A 19,881-nucleotide genomic window follows, 5' to 3' on the forward strand; every position below is an offset into this window, starting at 1 on the left:
CGTACCATACTTAGTCCTCACTCAGAAAGTATGACCTGTTGTTTGATTTGAATTATTTGAAAATGAATCTTTGGTTGCTTCAAGGACTTCAATTTTTCTTTATAAAAAGGAAATGTTCAATGTGAACAATCTAGTTGGTGGTTATTGTTGCTTGTATCATTTTTAAAGAACCTTATTTGTTGGAATAAAAAAACTGATTTGCATATCTGTTAAAAATCACACACAATTATATATGCTCGGGGGAGGGGTGGTTTATAACTTGTTATGTAGACTCTTGTCAGGAATTCAAGACTTTGCAGTCATGTTGACCTTGACTCTTTTGTTTCCTGAAGTTCTGCATTTGATTTCCCTAACAAAGTACTGCTATTTGTACTTCCTATAACATTCGAGGTTTTTTTATATGGTCAGCAATACTATTACATTTTCATTGTCATATGTGTATGAATAAGTATAAATAACTATTATGCTTGTCACCTAAAAAAAATGTGAAAAACGTATGTTCTGGCAAACGCTTTAAACCTCCTGCAATATATCAATTATAAGTGTCGGGATTTATAGCGTCAAATATAAGACTTGAATGAAAGTATAACACAGTTCCATTATGGGAACTTATACAACAATACAACGTCAAAATGTGAACATTAAAAACAACTAAAATCATTTATGAAGTCAACCATTACGTTAGAAGTACTTAACAAAAGCCAGGTTTATTTTGCTCTTTCATCCCAAATATACCCAAGTAAAAAGAGAACTAAACATACAAACCTGACGAGTCCCATGTCCATACTATATGAGTCCAGATATCTTCATTCAGTTTTACACCAGAATTGACTTCATTTTTCCAAAACCGAAGATAAAGACCATTATTCTGATAGAACCTAAATATTTTATGATTAAATTGGTTGTTTGCATTGTTCAGTTGATATGACATGACTGTACTGTCTTTTCTATTGTCTCCAACCTGTATCCAAAAAGCTATCGTACATCTATCGAGTCTTGGGAAAGCTTTCCCTAGTAACAGTGTGTATCGTATAGGATCTCTATCCTCAAATACAAATCTGGAATCAATCGCTGTTGCTGAAAGAACAGAAAAATGAAGCCAGTTATTTCTACGTAAAATATGATGGTTCAAATTAATCATAGTTAAACTTTTAAAGGTTATAAAATTCTACTGCCTACCGTGCGAAAGAAGGATTATTTTCATAAATAACGGCTGCATAAACCTGTCGGGTAAATAATTAATAATGTGAAGAGTCCCACATGTAATTAATACATATTGATGTGAAATCTGCAAGTTCGGTGAAATATACCTGTAGCTTTAATAAAATAGTTGATGTTTGAAGTCTAGTGGCAAGGAATTGAAATCTTGTTTTTAGTTTATATGGCATAATTAAAAAATATGTACATTGTGGCGATTAATAAAGAATAATGAAGAAAATCTAAACAGTACCGACTACACTAGAAGCATTGGTTTGCGAAAAAGAAGTAACATATTTTTGATGTTTTTGGAGATCTACAAATTCACAAGATGAAAATGCTATTTAGCACTGATAATATATTATGATTCATTGAAAACCTCTTTGCAAGGAACTGTGACTTAATAAAACTATTATGTATATAAATTGCTTGTTCTTTCCTTACACATTTTGAGCCCTTTATAGCTTGCTATTCTGTTTTAGCCAAGGATGTGTGTTGAAGGCTGAACGTTGGCCTATAATTGTTAACTTTAACAAGTTGCGGCTTTGATGGAAAGTTATCTCCTTAGCACTCATACCACATCTTCTTATAACTATTGCATACTAATCATATTAAATACTGAATTTGTTTAAATATACGTACACATGCACATCTCTGTGTTCCACCTAAATCCTGGACCACACTCACATCCATACCCGTCTGGATGGTTAATACACCGTGGAAAATTGTAGTACCGCTTTTGGCAGGATTGTTTCCCGTAATCTATAAAATTCGTTGACATTTTAATCATGTGTGAATTTAGCTGACTATGCTTACACCAAGATAAATTTTACCAGTAAAAATCAAGTTATTACTTAATCTGTGTAACAGCAACAATCAAATATTAAACTGACTTATGTATGAAATATGAAGTGTTTGAAGATACCAATGTGCCAATCAATAATCGTAAATTAAAAGTCGCAAAACCAAACGCAGAACATGTTCCCAAAAAATTAAAAAACTGAAGGCAATCTTTTATACAGTATTGTAGTACTGTTTTACACGCTTTTATGTGTATATCTTTCTGAATTTTGTTTTGCTTTATGAAGTAAAATTTCCTCTCTCACAATCCCATTCTGTCGTTGCAGTTTCGAAGAAAGCTTGTGCATACACTATCTGACTATATAGAAACTTACCTGACTCTGTAACGCTGATCATAAAAAATGATGCAATTAATACGAAAATCTTCATATTGGACAGACACCTTTACTCTACACAGATCGTAATTTCACCATTTTTCTGTTAATATCTTCTCTGAAATCATAATATAAGAATCTAATAAGAAATCATTGCTAGCTGTGACATAACATTGTAAAAGATTAATCTATACCACAAATGTGCGACAAGGCTGACAATTGGTGATATTACAGTTACATTGTAGCTGTACTGTGACAATCTAGAGGATGCCTCTGCGTTTAGTTAGTTATACTATCTTAAATATAAATTGAGCTCTGACTTAAATAGATTAATTGTTTTATTTTGGTTAAATCTTTTTTCTATTTCTTGAATATGATGCTTTAACTATTTGAGTTGAAATAGAACGTATACTGAAATTGGATTCTGTATTCGAAACGAAATGTCGATTATTCTTTCGTATTTTTAAGAGAGTTAAACTACTCTACTTCATTGTGATTGAAATAAAAATTACTGGTTAATCCAACTAATTGAGTTCTGATATTTAAACTTTAATATTTCAATTTTTATCATTATTTTGCGAAATTTTAGCCCTTGTTAGCAGAAAAGTGTTGCAAAAAAATGTTCAAAGTATTATGCACAGTCGATACTTAAAGTCATTATTAGCGTTATAACATCAAGTGAATTCATAGTAGTATATACAAGGCACTATTTCTCTCTTATTCACAGAGAGACAGCACAGCATAGTACCCACAACCCATCCCACGCTCTCTCTCTGACTCTTTCTATCTCTCCTTCTCTACTTGACCAGAGTAACGCCGTATTTTGGATGAACTTAAGCACTTACCTTTTTTCATCTTGGAGCTAACACTTCTTGTCCTTCATACTTACATTCTTCATCTCGCTCTTTGCTGGACTAGAGCTGAGTGGCGGTGTATTTTTTTTTTTTATGCAGAACTTATGCCCTGAACTTGTTCTTCTAGAATCTAGCACATGATTTTTATTCTCCCGCCCTCTCCTCACTAGACTAGATCAGAGTAGCAGTGTATTTTTGTAGATCTTGTGCACTTACATTTTCATTTTCCACTTCGAAAGCGAGCTAGCAATTTTCCCATCATACATAAATTCTCCCGCCCTCTCTACACTAGACCAGATCATAACAGCGATGTTATTTAGCAGAACTTATGCAATAACCTTGTTCATCTAGGAGCTAGCATTTCTTTTCCTTCTTACTTAAATTCTTTCTCTGTCTCGTCACTGGACCAGACCAGAGTATCGCTGTATTTTTGCAAAACTTGTGCACTTACCTTATTCATATAGGAACTAGAACTTCTTTTCCTTCGTACTTGCATTCTCTCTCACTATTCCAATAGACCAAATCAGAGTAGCGGTGAATTGTTGCAGAACTTATGCACTTATCTTATTCGTCTAGGAGCTATCCCTTCTTTCCCTTTGTAATTAAACTCCACCGGCCTCTCTTGACTGGCCAGACTAGAGTAACGGCGTATTTTTTGTAGAACTTATTCACTAACCTTATTCATCTAAGAGCTAGCATTTTCCCTATCATACATAAATTCTCCCGCCCATTCTACACTAAACCAGATCATAATAGCGGTGTATTTTTGCCATTACCTAGTTCATCTTCTCCTTTCCCTCCATAATTTAATCTCCTGCCCTCTCTTCACTGAACCAGATCAGAGAAGCAGTGTATTTTTGCAGAACTCATGCACTAACCTTATTCATCTAAGAGCTAGCACTTCTTTTCCTTCATACTAATAATCCATTGAAGGTAATTCTGCATATGTAATCAAGTGATGACAACAATATTCTGTAAGAAATTCTCCAGTATTGGAAATACCATTGATCGATATAGTCTGTGAAGCTTATAGAATACACATAACGAAGTACGCGTAGATCGATGAACATTTTATTGTTTTGGTCAACATTGATTCTAGTATGAATCGTTAATAGATTTTGTTATTTAATATTGCTTAAATTTTATTTGTATACGATACTTTCATTTCTTTACTCTTTTGTGTTTGTTTGCCTAATTCGAGCTCAGCAGTGTGAAATTGTGTTGAATTGTTAATTAGAATGTCACTCTTGTGTGCTGTTTCAATTTATAAAAAGGATATTGCTCTATATTTTAAAATTTATTCAATAATAATTCCGTATTAAACTTACAACATATAATGGATAAAAATCTAAACAAAAGTCAATAAATATAATTCTGTTATAAATTAATTGTTTCGTTATGTACAGCGTCAGATATTGCATAGATGTTTAAATTCGATAGGCAACAAGTACAGCCAAGTCGCAAAACATCAAAACCACAATTCCAAAGGAGTAGGTCCGGCAAGGACCGATTTTGGCCTCAAATTTCTGGTTCATCTGACGAAAGATTTTGACCACTTTTTAAACACTTAAGTGTCTATTTTATTTGAATTAATTAGTTTATGTGAAAGATTTTAACAGATTTAGTCATTAAAAACGATCCGATTCAAGCTCAAATATGAAAAATCTACCTAATATGCCGGAAAATGTCACTTTTCAGATGGTTTTTTGGTAAAATTGAAAGTGGCCGCATCCGTGTTCATCCTCAACCTTTATACAGTATATGTTATGTATCATCATAAAATACAACTTACATTTCAATATTAAGGATGAACACGAATTCGTTCACTTTCGTTTTACACGAAAACCGTCTAAAATTTAACTAAAATGCTAGAATTATGAGGATTTCAGTAATTTAGCATGACTTAATGGTGCTAGTACCGGATATATGTGCATTGTATTGTCAAAAACAGCCCATATTTATGTAGCAGAAGCATTCTACTGTCCAATAAATAACTAAAGGTTTACATTTTAACAATTTTGTAAAACTGCTATATTTTGGGGCCAAAAAGGGGTCTTACTGAACCTACTCCTTTAAGAGTGCCATTAGCATTTTAAAAACCAATGACTTAAGGGGGCTCGCGGGTCTAAATCATTTTTTTTTAATTTAATATAGGATTTCTATATATTTTTCTATAAATGAACTTTATCTTATACTTAATAGAAAAATGAAATAAAAAAATGGGGTCACCGTTCATTTACGCTCACAATCTGCCTTCGAAAGAAGCATACATTTTTGTTAATGTCCTTTTTTTCTGTTGAACTAATAGGAGAAATAGCTGTAATATAGAAATAAAAAAATAACTAAATTACAGAAATCGCTTAAATTTTACAATTACTTAGTTTATGTACAGCTTATTCCAAAACAACAATAAAAAATATAGGTCACCGATGAGTTAAAAAAAAATATTTCAATTTTAATGCCAAAAAATAGCATTTTTGCACCAAAGGGAGATAATCTGGAGCATTTTCAATGATATCTACATTTTAAAAGTCATCTGGGGCCAACAAGAATTGATTTTTTGGAATGATTTTAGTACCATATGATAAAGTAACAACTACTTAAGGTAATAAATAAAATTTGTAATGAAAAATAAATGTTTAATTTTTTTCTGAAAATCTTATACCCGCGAGCCTCCTTAAATACGTTAAAAATTGTCCGTTTCTTACAATTCGAAGTGTGTATCATGCGATTTGTGAAATGTTGGATCAGAGTTGTTATTTTTCTTAGGTTTTAGTATTCGTTTTTCTTAATTATATAGTTTAAATATATCCAAAGAAGATACATTTATAAAACAAACAATTTAACCAATATTTAAATGAAAATCTTATAAAAGTAGTAATTTAACAAAAAACACTTTAAAAAAAAACAAAGTGTGTTTGTCCACTGATATACAATTATGTCATGTGTCTCGATTGGCTGTTTGTTGAAAGTGTTATAAAACTGTTTTCATAATGATGCTTGTGAATCTTTCTACAGACATTTGGTTCTCGGTCAGCTTCTTGAAGTTATTTTAAGTCATTAGTTAAAAAAGGTGTCAAACATTGGGTGTTTCCATGCTAATTCTGTATTTCGATATGTTCTCGTATCAGATGTATTGGTCCTCCGCTAGACCGCAATCAAATTCAAGTTTCCTTGATACAGGATTTAGAATGACAGGATTTAGAATGAAATTCAAAACAGTGTGGCTGTGGCCATTGATTGACTCATTAAATTCATCCAATGACTGGGACAATTTACGTGAACGTTTGTCTGTAACGACCACTGTTAACGACGTACCTACGATAGACATTTCAACTGTGGGGTCACCAAAGGTTTCTCAACGCCTTTAATTATAAAATAATTCGAAAAATTAATCAGGAATAACCTTTATGTTTTGATTTATATAATTGATATAAATCAAAACATCGTGTTATTTCTGATTAATTTTTCGAATTACTTTATTAAGGTGTTGAGAACCTTTGGTGACCCCATAGTTTATGTGTCTTTAAAAGTACATAGTGAGCAGTGATCGTTACATACAAACGTTCACCTATATTGTCCCAGTCAATGGATGAATTTAATGTGTCAATCAATGGCCACAGCCACACTGTTTTGAATTTCATTCTATATAAAACATCTATTTAAAAGCACTACAATACAACTCCTACATTTTATATTTTTGTATATACAGGCAAAGAATTTCTTTTTGGAGAAACGTGATTTTTAACATCAGGGATTAAATGACCAAAAGCTTAAATTCATTGGGAAGCATATCGACTCCTTTGATAAAAAAAAGAATAACGAAACACGTAAAAAATGCACGAATAAAATAAAAGTGGAATTGATAACAAACAATCATCTTTTTAATAGTCTTTCGTGAATCGCTTTGCTAATAACATAGTACAACGTCAATTCAAACAAAGCCAGACATATATAAAAGGGAAAAAATAAAAAGAGAAAGGTCGCTGCAAAATTTAAGAACAAGATTATTGAACAAAATTGTGGCGGAAAACAGATCTGAGATTATATCATTTATTACCATTCAAGAAATTGTTGCAACTGTGCTCTGATGTGAATAGAGTGTGACACAAATCTTAATTGAATTTCGAAGTTGACTTTCATTATAACAAGTTCACTAAATGTAGCTTTATATCTATTAAGGTGGCTAAAGATTTCCAACATCCTGCGCAATCAAACAGACGCTCAACTTAAGCAATGCTTTTACTTGCAGTTTTTAGAAGTCAAGATTTCAATTTGGATATAACACACAAGACCTGTTTTGACTACAATAAGACTAATAAAACCGGGTTTTCGATTTTAAAATTCAGACATATTGATGTATTACATCTAATGCAGACCCATCAAAGCTCCTCAAAAAGTTATTTATCTAAGATGTTTGTGTCCTTTGGAAGTTGAGTTGTTTCATTTAAGTTTTCCCTACATCTCTTTTATCTGAAGATTATTATTATACTATATTTACCAAATATACGAGACTTACATAAAGCAAAGGGGCGGAGGAGGGGTGCGCACGTAAACTATTTTAACACTATCGCATTGTGAGTCTACTACTTCAGGCTAACTGGGCCCACGTGTTGACCACAATATTTTTGTTCGTCAAATTAGGAATTAGAATATTATTTTCGGGGGGGGGGGGACATAAAAACTTTCTTTTTTAAGTTAAATGATCGTTTTCTAACAGGAATCAGTTGATATATACGGGAAGCAGTTGATAACGAACGTCACATCACCGAATAAACGTATGTAGTACAAATTACAGTTTTAGCAAGGGGTACTATTATACCATTATTTTCTATAGGTGTACGATAAACATCATATCATATACTTATAAAAATAATGGTATAATAGTTTATCAATCAGTAAACATACCAGTTATTGTGATGTCAAATCATTGAAGCTTTAATTTGTTGAATTCATTAGGTGCGATCAATCATGGTAACTGTTATATCTACACTTTATTCTGAACAATATTGAACCCATTACAATGTTAAGACAAAATGAACTTCTTTTAAATAAAAGGTCAGTTCTATACAATATGTGATTTAAGTATATATCTTTAAGTTTATATCATGGACAGATTAAGATTTGACACAATATATATATACGGTTATTGCAAAAATTAATTTGTAAGGGAAGAAAATGGAACTTGTGTTTACACTCTACGTTTTTATTGCGGTGAATTTCAGAATTGTAATTTCACAAAGCATTTCACAAACAAAAAGTTTGCATTCTTTTCTATTTACGGATTATAATAAAAATGTGAAGCCAGTGTTAGACCAATCCACTACAGTTAATTTTCAGATGGATTTTATCTTATTGTCTATAAACGAATTTGATACAGTAGAAGGAACGTTTTCTTTGGTTGGTGTATTGAACTGCTCATGGACTGATGAATCTTTAGTGTGGACCCCATCGTCATACGGTGGTCTCTCATCAATTAACGTGCCACAATCAGATATTTGGGTTCCGGATTTATTTATCATCAACCAAGCAGAAAAGTTTACTCCATTTGGAAAGTCAGTCGACATCAAATTAACAGTATCACATTCCGGATTAGTGTCTTGGTATCCTGGAAATGTCATGAAAGTAAAGTGTGCTCCAAATTTAAAAAACTTTCCTTTTGATAAACAATCGTGTAGCATTCAACTTGTAGTATTTGGATCATCATCAACCGAAGTTATGTTTGGGATATCACAGACGACAGTTAACACCGACTTTTTTTCAACCAATAAAGAATGGAGACTGGATTCATCATCCCTTAAATTAGAGTCGACAGGGCGGGTTACGGCAACTCTCAATATAAGCCGTGCTTGGTTGTATTTTACGGTTACAGTGTTAATACCAATATATGTAATTGGTTTATTGATCCCTTTGGTTTTTCTTCTTCCGGTTGAAACAGGAGAGCGCGTATCTTTTAGTACCTCCATATTCCTTTCTTTTACAGTTGTATTGACTCTCGTTAATTCTGAAATACCTTCTTTGTCGGATCCGATTCCTGGTATAATGATTTTTATAGAAGTATTAACAGTAATAAGCGGTTTAACTGTTGTCATTAATGTAGCGATATTAACGTACTGCTTTTCTCCTGGCGAGGAAGTTAGATCCACCTGTTTAAAAAGATTTTTGTGTATTTTTTCAACCTCGAACAAAATATACGACAACGAAACTTCTAATGAAAATGCAAAACTGCATAAAAATGATAATATAAGAAAAAAAGACGTTGTCAAAAGACTCAATACCGTGTCCTTAATAGGATCATATTTTGTAATCATAGTTTTGAGTGTTGCGTTTACAACTGGAACCCGATTTTTATGAACAATAAATGTAAGTGATATTGTTGCGATTTCTTTTATAAATCCTTTATTTGATTGTTTCCAATTGATATACTATGGGTTTTAATTTTGTTTGCTAAATTTTATTGTAAGGCGAAGATTTATCTGCGAGGACAGAAACATGTTTGCAATGGTGGAAGCTCATGTGCTTTGCAACATGTGGGTCTTTTTTAAATTATAATTTGTATTAACGACCTCATTTGAAAAACTATCATTATATATATAGCTAAATCAAAACGATTCGGATCATACATAAATAACTAAATCTTTTAGTCATCTTGCATTATGTAATTAGATAAACACACACACACATAAATTCAGAAATTATTGCGTGCATTTATTATTGCGATTTTTCAAGAATCATCGGGATAAAAATGAGAATTTAATTATTGTGATTTCGAAAAACACTGCGTTCAGAACTATGTTTCAGTTATCAGAATGCAAGTTCTTATTATTGCGATACCCATCCAGTCGCATTATTCGCAATAAGAAAAACCTCGCAATAATCTCTGAATTTACAGTAGTCACGTTTGTGTGTTTATCTAATTACATAAGTGTCCTTACAAACAACGTCATATTGAATAGTTTTCCAAGTGCATACACATCGAACACTCTTTCTTACCTTTTAACATTAATTGTATCAGAAATCAAATTCGGACTAATCTTCTATAGGGACAGCATAAAGCAGATCAAAAGATATAAAGATCTATTATGTCACATCCATTTTAAGTATTTCCTTTGCAATACTATAATAATTTTCTTCCTTTTACACAAATATTACCCATTCAAAACTAAAGACTTGACCTTAATTTTGCATTGTAAAAATTCACTCTTATTAAAATAAAAAAAAACTGTCATTTCCATTATGCTTGATTTCTTGATTAACAACACATTTGTTACGTTTGAAATACATGATTTTCAAGAAATGGTAGACATTCCCATGGGAACTAACTGTATTCCTCTTCTTGTCGACTTACTCGTGGATTCATATGCGTCAAACACCATACAGGAGCTACCATCATCGTAACTTCACATTCTGCTTTTACATAATATAGTTTAAAGTTTGAGGAGTATGGTCAACGTATCTATCCCATCGAACTTGAAATAAAAGAATACAACAGTTGTTGGCATGACACGGGTTATGTTCTTCTCATATATTTTATGATAGTATGATACTAAACCCCTAACGGGAGGGATTGTACCTGATATTCATATGATGAAGACATAATCTTTCAATCAGTTTAATTGAGGTCTGGAGCTGGCATGTCAGTTAACTGCTAGTAGTCTGTTGTTATTTATGTATTATTGTCATTTTATTTATTTTCTTTTGTTACATCTTTTGACATCAGACTCGGACTTCTCTTGAACTGAATTTTAATGTCCGTATTGTTATTCTTTTACTTTTCTACATTGGCTAGAGGTATAGGGGTAGGGTTGAGATCTCATAAACATGTTTAACCCCGCCGCAATTTTGCGCCTCTCCCAAGTCAGGAGCCTCTGGCCTTTGTTAGTCTTGTATGATTTTAATTTTTAGTTTCTTGTGTATAATTCGGAGTTTAGTATGACGTCCATTATCACTGTACTATTATGCATATTTTAGGGGCCAGCTGAAGGACACCTACGGGTGCGGGAATTCTCGCTACATTGAAGACCCATTGGTTGCCTTCGGCTGTTGTTTGCTCTATGGTCGGGTGGTTGTCGCTTTGACATATTCACCATTTCCTTTCTCAATTTTATTTTAACAGATACAATTATGTCTCATTTTCTACTTACATCTAGAAATTGACAATGAAAGGCGATTGAGAACAAAATTTTACGTCAAAAATTATATCAGCTTCCCAATATTTACCTTTTTTCATTGGTTAGTGATAACATACCAGCAGCGTCTACATGATTATATGTATTTCACCATTGATATGATATTTCAATTATTAGTTTCATTTCCTATATATAGCTATTTCTTTTATAGAAGTTTGCTGCTTCTAATGAAGCTATTAATTCAAGGGTTCAAAGTGGCATAGCTGTAGTCATCCCTCCGAAAATGTTACGTACAAATGTACACCGTCACAAGTTGGTTGACCGTTATGACAGCTGTACATCACAAATGACGATGAATGTGTACCAATTACAAGTATCTCATATAGTACACCAAACGCGTAATTTCGTGTAAATTTATCGATTATGTCCCATTCCTGATTAAAACACTTTTACTGAGTCTAAATTCGTATGGCTGGTGATTGATGCACAGCAGGATATGATTTTACTGTCGACACATCAGTCTCGTCCCTCTTAGACCCCGTTCACACTAGCATTTTTTTCAATCGATCTAATTTGAATCGATCTAAATAAAACCAGTTAGCGTTCACATTATCTTTTATCATAACGATCTCTATCGGTCTAAAACGATCCACTGCGTTCACACTACAATTAAAAACGCAATCGATTTAACCTTTTTACCCGTAAAACTGTAAACATTGTGTATAAATAGGACTGATTTTTTAAATTCATCTATTGATACTCTGACACACACACTTGAAAAAAAAATGGATAAAGTTATTGTTTCTCCTGAATCAGAAGTTAACATTTTGGTACAGGTGTTATTGCCGTTTTCTTTAATTTTGAAAAAAATATCTGTAGTAACGAAGTTACAACACGACGAAATATTGCGGTTCCTGAAAAGAAAAAAAATCATCATAAGAAAAGAAGACACAGATTTCGCAAATATATGCGATGGCCGAAGACAAATGTTTTCAATTTGTTTTTAAAGTCTGTAAACAGAGAAATATGTTTTAAACAACGAACTTCTGAGATAGTTTTGGCGCTGTTCATGGGCATACGTTAATAACTTATTTTCGATTCGATGGTACTAGTTAAACCGATCTCTGCGTTCACATTTAAAGTAAGATCGGTTTACTTTAGATCGATTCAAACTAAATTACCTCTTTTGGTGTTTTAGTTTAGACCGATTGAAGATCGATTAAAAGCGTTCATATTGGCCCTTAAATCGATCTAAAGTGAACCGGTCTAGTTTAAATCGATAAAAATGTCCTAGTGTGAACGGGGTCTTAGATATATGCTATTGTTGCAGTTTTGGGTGTGTTTATTTTTCACCCAGCATTGTATCTTCTTAATGGATATATGAGAATCGAACATTGGTAAACTACTTATGTCTCTGATTCAAAAAATCATGTCAACAACATTGTAAAGGTTTTAAAAAAAAATCTATTCGAGTATAGTCATTTAAGTATGTGACAATAGAAAAGTTGACATAAAGTTTACGTTTCAAGTCCAATAACTCTGGAATGACTAACCAGATGAATTTCAAAATTTAAATGGAGCTTTAATTTTGCCAATCAAAACAATAGTATAGTTTAAGGTCGATCAAAATAACATATGCGAGTTAGTGCGCGATGTTTGAAAAATGGCATTAAATCTGACGATGACCGAAACATAACTCTGGAACGACAAACTATAAAAAACCTAAACCAAATTGGATATTTCTTCAATCAATTCACATATTCCTTTCCGACCAATATTATTACAGTTGTTTCTTAGATACTTTTCACTTCTTGAATTAGCATCTTTTAGTAGTTTCAATTTCGGATTCAGTAATCTTGTATGATTTAATTTGTTTCAAAAACAAAGAAAAAAAAATCATATTGAATTGCTACATCTGTTCATTCAGACTAATAAAATTGAGAATGGAAATAGGGAATGTGTCAGAGAGACAACAACCCGACCATAGAACAAACAACAGCATGTCGTCACCAATAGGTTTAAAATGCAGCGAGAAACTCCCGCACCCGGTTTCGTCCTTCAGCTGACCCCTAAACAAATTTCTGTATAATAAGTCTCACTACGATAGATATTCAAAACTGACACCAGTCAATTGTATTGTATACGGTATATGGTTTCATTTACCAAGTTTACCAAATCATTTTTTTTTTTTTTTTTTTTGTCGTGTTGACGGATAAACAATATTCAATAGTTCCAGTCTGTGATTGGCGTTAAAAAAAGTTCAATAGGGAAAAAACTACTTTCCATGAAGTTTTAAATGGCATATTTGATGACGGATAAACAATATTCAATGGTTCCAGTCTGTGATTGGCGTTTAAAAAGTGCAATAGGGAAAAAAACTACATTCCATGAAGTTTTAAATGGCATATATGAAATGCATTACGGTTTATCATTTAGAATAACGTTACTAAAATAGAAGTAATTCCTAGATTCAAAATATGGTGGATATTTCAATATCGATATATAATTACGCATAACTCCTAACATATAAATACACTTATGTACAGCATAGGTGACTTTATGGTACAATGAAAGACTAAATTTCAATTGTATTCAGTCTTGTGTTATCATGTTTTGTAAATTTTAGAAATATGTAGAAAATAGTTACGAATGGTGCATATGTGATTATATAACTTGAAACTCATTGGAATTTTGCAATTGATAAGGGGGCGCTACTTCAAGCACATGTTTTAATATCCAGCCTCTTTTCCAAATAGCTGCACAGAAATTTGGTGACATTCAATTTTCATAAAATATTTTTATCCCCTCCCCCTCCCCCTTCTTCCACCTTGAAAAGAGGTTTGTTAATTGTTGAATTGGATGAGGACAAAAAGAGCGGTATCTGCTCCCAAAAGTTGAAATGTTACACTATTATTAACAAATTTATAGTCAAGGGGAGATAACTCTAAATTGATTGACTTTTCAAAAAATTCAATTTCAATAATTGATGACATTTGTCTTTTCATTTATTACATAATATTCTCATTGGTTCAGACTGTAATGATAGTATTGTATATTTAAATTCATAATTCGTACTTATACTTTTAGTGTATGCAAATTTTATACATGTATCTTTTGATATGATTGATTTTGAAACATAAACTGTCACATCTGCGGCCTTATGTGTTAGTTGTTATTTTGACTTTAGCGGACCATAAAGAATTGCAACAGATATAAACATCAAATACTATATTCATATATACAGATATCATCTTGTTACTTTTCACTAGTGAATAAAATGATGTTATCAGGTTCCAAAAATCTTAGAAATCTCATAGAGCTGCAAAATACACTGAAATCTGAAAAATAAAACAAACGGGAAAACAATACGTCCCATAACAGATAAAACTGACTTCTCGTATGCAGTACCTGTAGTCGATGTAAGGTCATGCGATGCAATAAAAGTATCAATGATCCAGTATACCAGTAAAAATCCCACGAGAAATATACAGTTAATTTCTATAGATGACCAAGTCAGATGACGTCTTCGTTTTTCGTAATGCTTCATTTGTAGTAGAAATATTGTTAACTGCAAAGCAGTAAATGACGCTAATATGTTCTGCAATAAATATGTAAGTTTAACATCGGTAGGGTATTCATCATAAACGCTGATAAAATTCAGACTTTCGAAGAAAACCATTCCCCATAATCCAAAAATAAGAAGACAATTTGCAAGAGTGATAATTTTGACGCGGCTAAGCAAAACTTTGCAATCTTTTGGAATTAAGAAGTATCCCCTTGAAATAGCCGCAAACAGGATGATTTTGGAAATAAGCGCGATTACATAAAAGGCTAATTTTACATCATGACTTGAATGTTCGTCATAAAGACATGTAAAAATTAACAATGGCATATTGATGAATATTCCACACAGAAATGCAAAACTAGATTTTTTAGAAACCGCCCGATATCCTGTTAACATATTTTCAGGTGATCTTTCTACAATCAGTTCGCTTTCTTCGTTGTTGTCTATTGATAATTCTCCAATCGGGAACGCCTGTAGAAGAGTAGTTTCAGGCCACGTTGAAGCCAGTAATAAAACCACCATCAAAGTAAATGCTATAACAATCGGTGCTAGAAATGGTTCTGTCGAATCAAACAATTCAATGAGATCTGTGTTGTTCCCACACACTTCATGGTTGATTACTCCTTCCTTTGTAGGTGATCGAAGACCCTGAAGCAAGTAATAACTCCAAAAGGAAATGTATGTTCCTATTTGGAAAATAAGCATGTAATGAACAAGAACTGACGGTTTAAGTTTATATTGAACCAAAACTACTACAACCACTGTCTGTACGGGATAATATAAAATACTAAGAATGTTACAAATAATTTCTGACTTGAAAAATTGGTTGTAACTTATCATAAATTCTGAAATGTTGCATGCTAGATGTGTCGATATGTGAAATAATCCACCAAAAGCAAAGATACACAGAAAAAAGAGTCTTATTTTAATTGCTGGTTTAACTTCCTGTGTTTCTGAAATTAGTATATTGGTTTTGAGTAAAATTGGTAGACAAAAACAAGAAAGAAGGCCCAAACTTTGTAATGACACCAACAAGATATAAGTCATATCGAATGATCCTTTTGGTTCTGTTGGTTCATAGACTGTCACTACTATATTGGCTGAGGTAAGAGCAAAAATGACTGTTAGTATAACAACAGCTGATAGGCTTCCATCATGTTCAAATTTTGTACCGCGTCGACCAATGACTCTTCCCGCTGTAAATGGTAGTAGAACTACGCTCCTGAATGCAGACATGTTGCTCTAAAAATGAATATCTAATTAAAAAATCATAAGACCAAAGCCATGATTATTTATAAAAAAATATACGAAGAAAGTTTACATGTAATTAAATGCATTCGTATCATAAAATCGACGTGAATGGCAGTAGTTTGCTTTTAATATGAAATTTATCACGTCCTGAACATGCATGAAATGTTTGCCACTAGACGTTTAGCAAATACTAATCGATCAATGTGTGTTCGATTTATTGTAAGTAATGCCAAAGATTTAAACTTTATAACAGCCTCTTGCAATATGTTAAGCATATATATAATTTCAGATGAATTTATAGGATGTCTGTACTTATTTGATATCTGTTATTATTATGGAAGAGAGATAACCGAGGCTCGTCGAGAACGTTGACATATCAATGTTATGTTTTGTATTGGGTTGTATATACATGTATCATGTCACATTTTAAGCAAAACTAACTGTTTGAATTGAATTGTTAACACGACAACAGTCCAAATGAACACATGTTACCATGAATTGCTTAATCTTTTACTAAATTCTTCCATTGATACAAAGATTTGGTTTGCAAGTTTGGCTGTTCTTTGATTCTTTTTTTGTTTTGTTATGGGTATTACCCTGCCACGTCCTGTCTGTGTTTTTATTGAAAGCTTTTCTGCTTTGTATCGATCTGATGAGTTGAGCCCCTTTCAATTGATTTTTATAGTTCGTTCTTATGTTGTGCTGTCCCAGGTTGTTTTGAGCGCTCACAAATATGTTAAGCCCCGACATATTCGTTAATTGTCTGTCCGAAGTAAGTAGCCTGTAGTTCAGCAGTTGTCGTTGGTTCATGTCTTTCATATTTTATTTTTTTTTCGTATAATATTGTTGTTAATTACACTGTTAGCTTTCTCAACTGAATTATTTAATATCATTCATGTCGTGGCCTTCCATAGCCGACTATACGATATGAGTTTTTCTCATTGTTGAAGGCCTGATGGTTGCTTACATGCACTCAATTTGAACTGTGGTTGATATTTTTCTCATTGGCAATAATACTCGTTTCCTTATTTTTATATGTTTTCCTATCCAGCCGCATTAGTTAGACCGAGCTTAACAGTCATTACCCGCTCTTGCTTTAAATGTATCATGTTTAGCATAAAGCGACAAGTATACTTAAAAGATATGCTTTTCCATTTACTGTTCTCCCACAAAAATATAAGGTTGCAGAGGTAAAAGACCATTCGTGTTATTTCTTACCCGAGAATGAAGAAACATAATTATTCATTTAATATATGATCTTCAAAATCATTGATCACATTCAAATCTATAATCATAATTCAAACTATATCATTTAAAAATTTCATTTCTCAACAATAAATAGTACCGCGTGACGACATAAATCTGGAGCCATTATATACACTTGTAAGAGGCTATAAACTGTTATTACATAAACTATAAATATTTCTACTTTTGTTGACATGCATACTTTGACACATTTTCTTTTAACACAATAACTAGTTTAAACCTGGGATTTTTTTTAGTACTTTTCCATTGTCAACTGTCGTATTGGCGTGTACCAACACCTTATTCTTAAAAAACTCTAAATTTAAATTGAAACGTGGCGAAATCAAGTATGAATTATAGGGAATAAATGCATTGTAAAAATGAAAATGAAATTGAACAGCAATCAGTGATAAAATTATGCAACAAGATAAGTGACGTTTCAGTAAATTCAGCATAAACTTTAATATCACCGTATTTCAAGATGTCCCAGCAACCAATGCTTCAATAGTTTTGACATACACGTTATTTTTATTTGTTAGTCATTTGTACTTCAGGTTTTTTGTATAACAAAAAAAATCTATTTAAAATGGAAATTACGGTTATTTTTATGAAGGAAAATATGCTTAAAATTTAGAAAGTCAAATTCTGTTATAATGTATAGGTTGAAAATAACACATATTTCTATATCGAACAAGTAGTGACCTGTTAAAATGCAACCTATTCTACACTTCAATTTTAAATACGACAAAAGTGTAAAGATATCCATTTTCAACATGCAATTAAGTAGAAATCCACGAACAGGTCAAAATAATTTAACAAAAATTAACGCAATTCTACTAATTTCATGTGCATTTTGATTAACACTAGAGAACACAAAAATTAAATAACCTATGAATTACGGTTCAAGACCACTGACTTTGGTGAACAGAGCTGGAGGGATGGAAAAAGTGTAATTTCATCAAAGTCTAATGTCAAATGTAATCGTATATGTATCAAAATCAAGCTGTAATCATGTATCTTAAAATAAGATATGCATTATAAACTTAAATTTATACATATGGAATATAAATCATCGGAAACAATCATATTAGATTAACACTTACTTTTTATTTCGCTGGTTCTTTAAACAGGAAGGAACAAGAGTATTTGAACCTTGACAAACCTGATGATATTTAATATACTGTACTATTTTTATACTTGAAGTTGATATGAATGCAACCATGTCTTATATTTACCCATTAAACGTGTCAATAAAAAACCTAAGTGGAAATGCCATTTTACCCTGTATATGTTATACTCATATATTCATTGTTGAATTATGCAGTCTGAATAAACAGTTTAAAAGATTTGTATTAAAATAATTAGTCTCGTGTTTGTGATAGACTATAATTGATGGAATAAGAGATATCTCATTGGCAATCTTATCACATCTTAATTTTATACATCATGATAACGTATGGTCAGCTTTGAAAGTCACCGACATGACACAATATGTTTTCGAAAAGGCAATTCAATTTCCAATATCACAAGGCAGCTATTAAATCAAGCGTTCCAAGCGATGTAGTTGATATCATCCCTTCGTAAGTTTTACTGACGTCATCGCGAGCTGGTTTACCGGCATGGAATATCTGTTTCACCGATGATAGCGGACATATTCCTAATGTAACTACAACCAAGCCCCATTTTCCCCGAATATGACCCACCGAGCTAGACTTATTACCGGGTAAGTACTTACAATCAAGCCCCATTTTCCTTCCAGAGTACATGATTTAACATCCAGTTTTGGCGGGGTTCGTGTTGCTCAACCTTCAGTTTTTTATATTGTGTTTGAGTACTATTGTTTGTCTGTTTGTATTTGTATTTTTTCCATATAAGTGTACTTTCGAGTATTGAATTTGAATGTCCCTCTGGTATCTCGCTTTTCTATTACAAAAGACGTAAATCACGTGAATCCATAAATCGGTCCTTGCATGGAGTTTTGAGTTGCAAATGTTTTGTCTTCACTGCAATCCAATAGAAATCAAAAGAAGTATTATGAATGATTTTTTTTTTAATTTTCAAACAGTTTATTGGAATTCAGAACCTTTACGATGCTTTCACTTTTGCAATGGATGCGACAGGAGATTTTTTTTTTTGCTCTTTTTTTTTTTAACTCCTTAGCTGTTACAATCTGTGAATGTGTGAAATTTACAAAAAGTCAATTGTGGTTTTTGCTTTCAATAATAAAATAGACGAATTTTAGTCTACCCCAACAACATGACTGTCCCACTAACAAAAAAGTAAAATAAGACCTAAACGAAAAGGCAAAATTCTCTTTGTTTGCTTACAAAATGATCCGAAAATTGCTCTTTATTTATATAAAAAGGCCAATAAAAACTATACTATATTGCGAAAATTATAAAGATTAAACGCAATGGTCGGAAATAATCACAAAAACAAAGACAGTAAAAATAATACATGTAATG

At 32.2% G+C, this 19,881-nt stretch overlaps 1 protein-coding gene and 1 long non-coding RNA gene across 3 annotated transcripts in view; both read right to left on the bottom strand.

Annotated features, from left to right (window-relative positions):
* Window positions 1-4,233, bottom strand: part of LOC143045510 (adhesion G protein-coupled receptor L2-like) — a 29,562-nt gene extending 25,329 nt beyond the window's left edge. The window contains exons 1-4 of one of the 2 annotated variants that reach the window (XM_076218065.1): window positions 4,105-4,233; window positions 2,373-2,490; window positions 1,840-1,959; window positions 766-1,077 (exon numbers count right to left, since the gene is read on the bottom strand). In XM_076218065.1, coding sequence (XP_076074180.1) covers window positions 766-1,077; window positions 1,840-1,959; window positions 2,373-2,427 — 487 coding nt within the window. In that variant the 5' untranslated portion in view covers window positions 2,428-2,490; window positions 4,105-4,233. Of the gene's footprint in view, window positions 1-765; window positions 1,078-1,839; window positions 1,960-2,372; window positions 2,491-3,902; window positions 3,922-4,104 lie in introns of those variants that run through there. The other variant, XM_076218067.1, reaches the window with a different exon arrangement.
* Window positions 4,234-14,586: 10,353 nt separating this feature from the next.
* Window positions 14,587-18,625, bottom strand: LOC143045511 (uncharacterized). The gene is made up of 2 exons (XR_012968965.1): window positions 18,520-18,625; window positions 14,587-16,162 (listed from the first exon to the last, which is right to left on the bottom strand). It is a non-coding gene; the product is annotated as an uncharacterized LOC143045511 (long non-coding RNA).
* Window positions 18,626-19,881: the final 1,256 nt, after the last annotated feature.

Source organism: Mytilus galloprovincialis, chromosome 9 (assembly GCF_965363235.1).
Source record: "Mytilus galloprovincialis chromosome 9, xbMytGall1.hap1.1, whole genome shotgun sequence".
Lineage (NCBI taxonomy): Eukaryota > Metazoa > Mollusca > Bivalvia > Mytilida > Mytilidae > Mytilus > Mytilus galloprovincialis.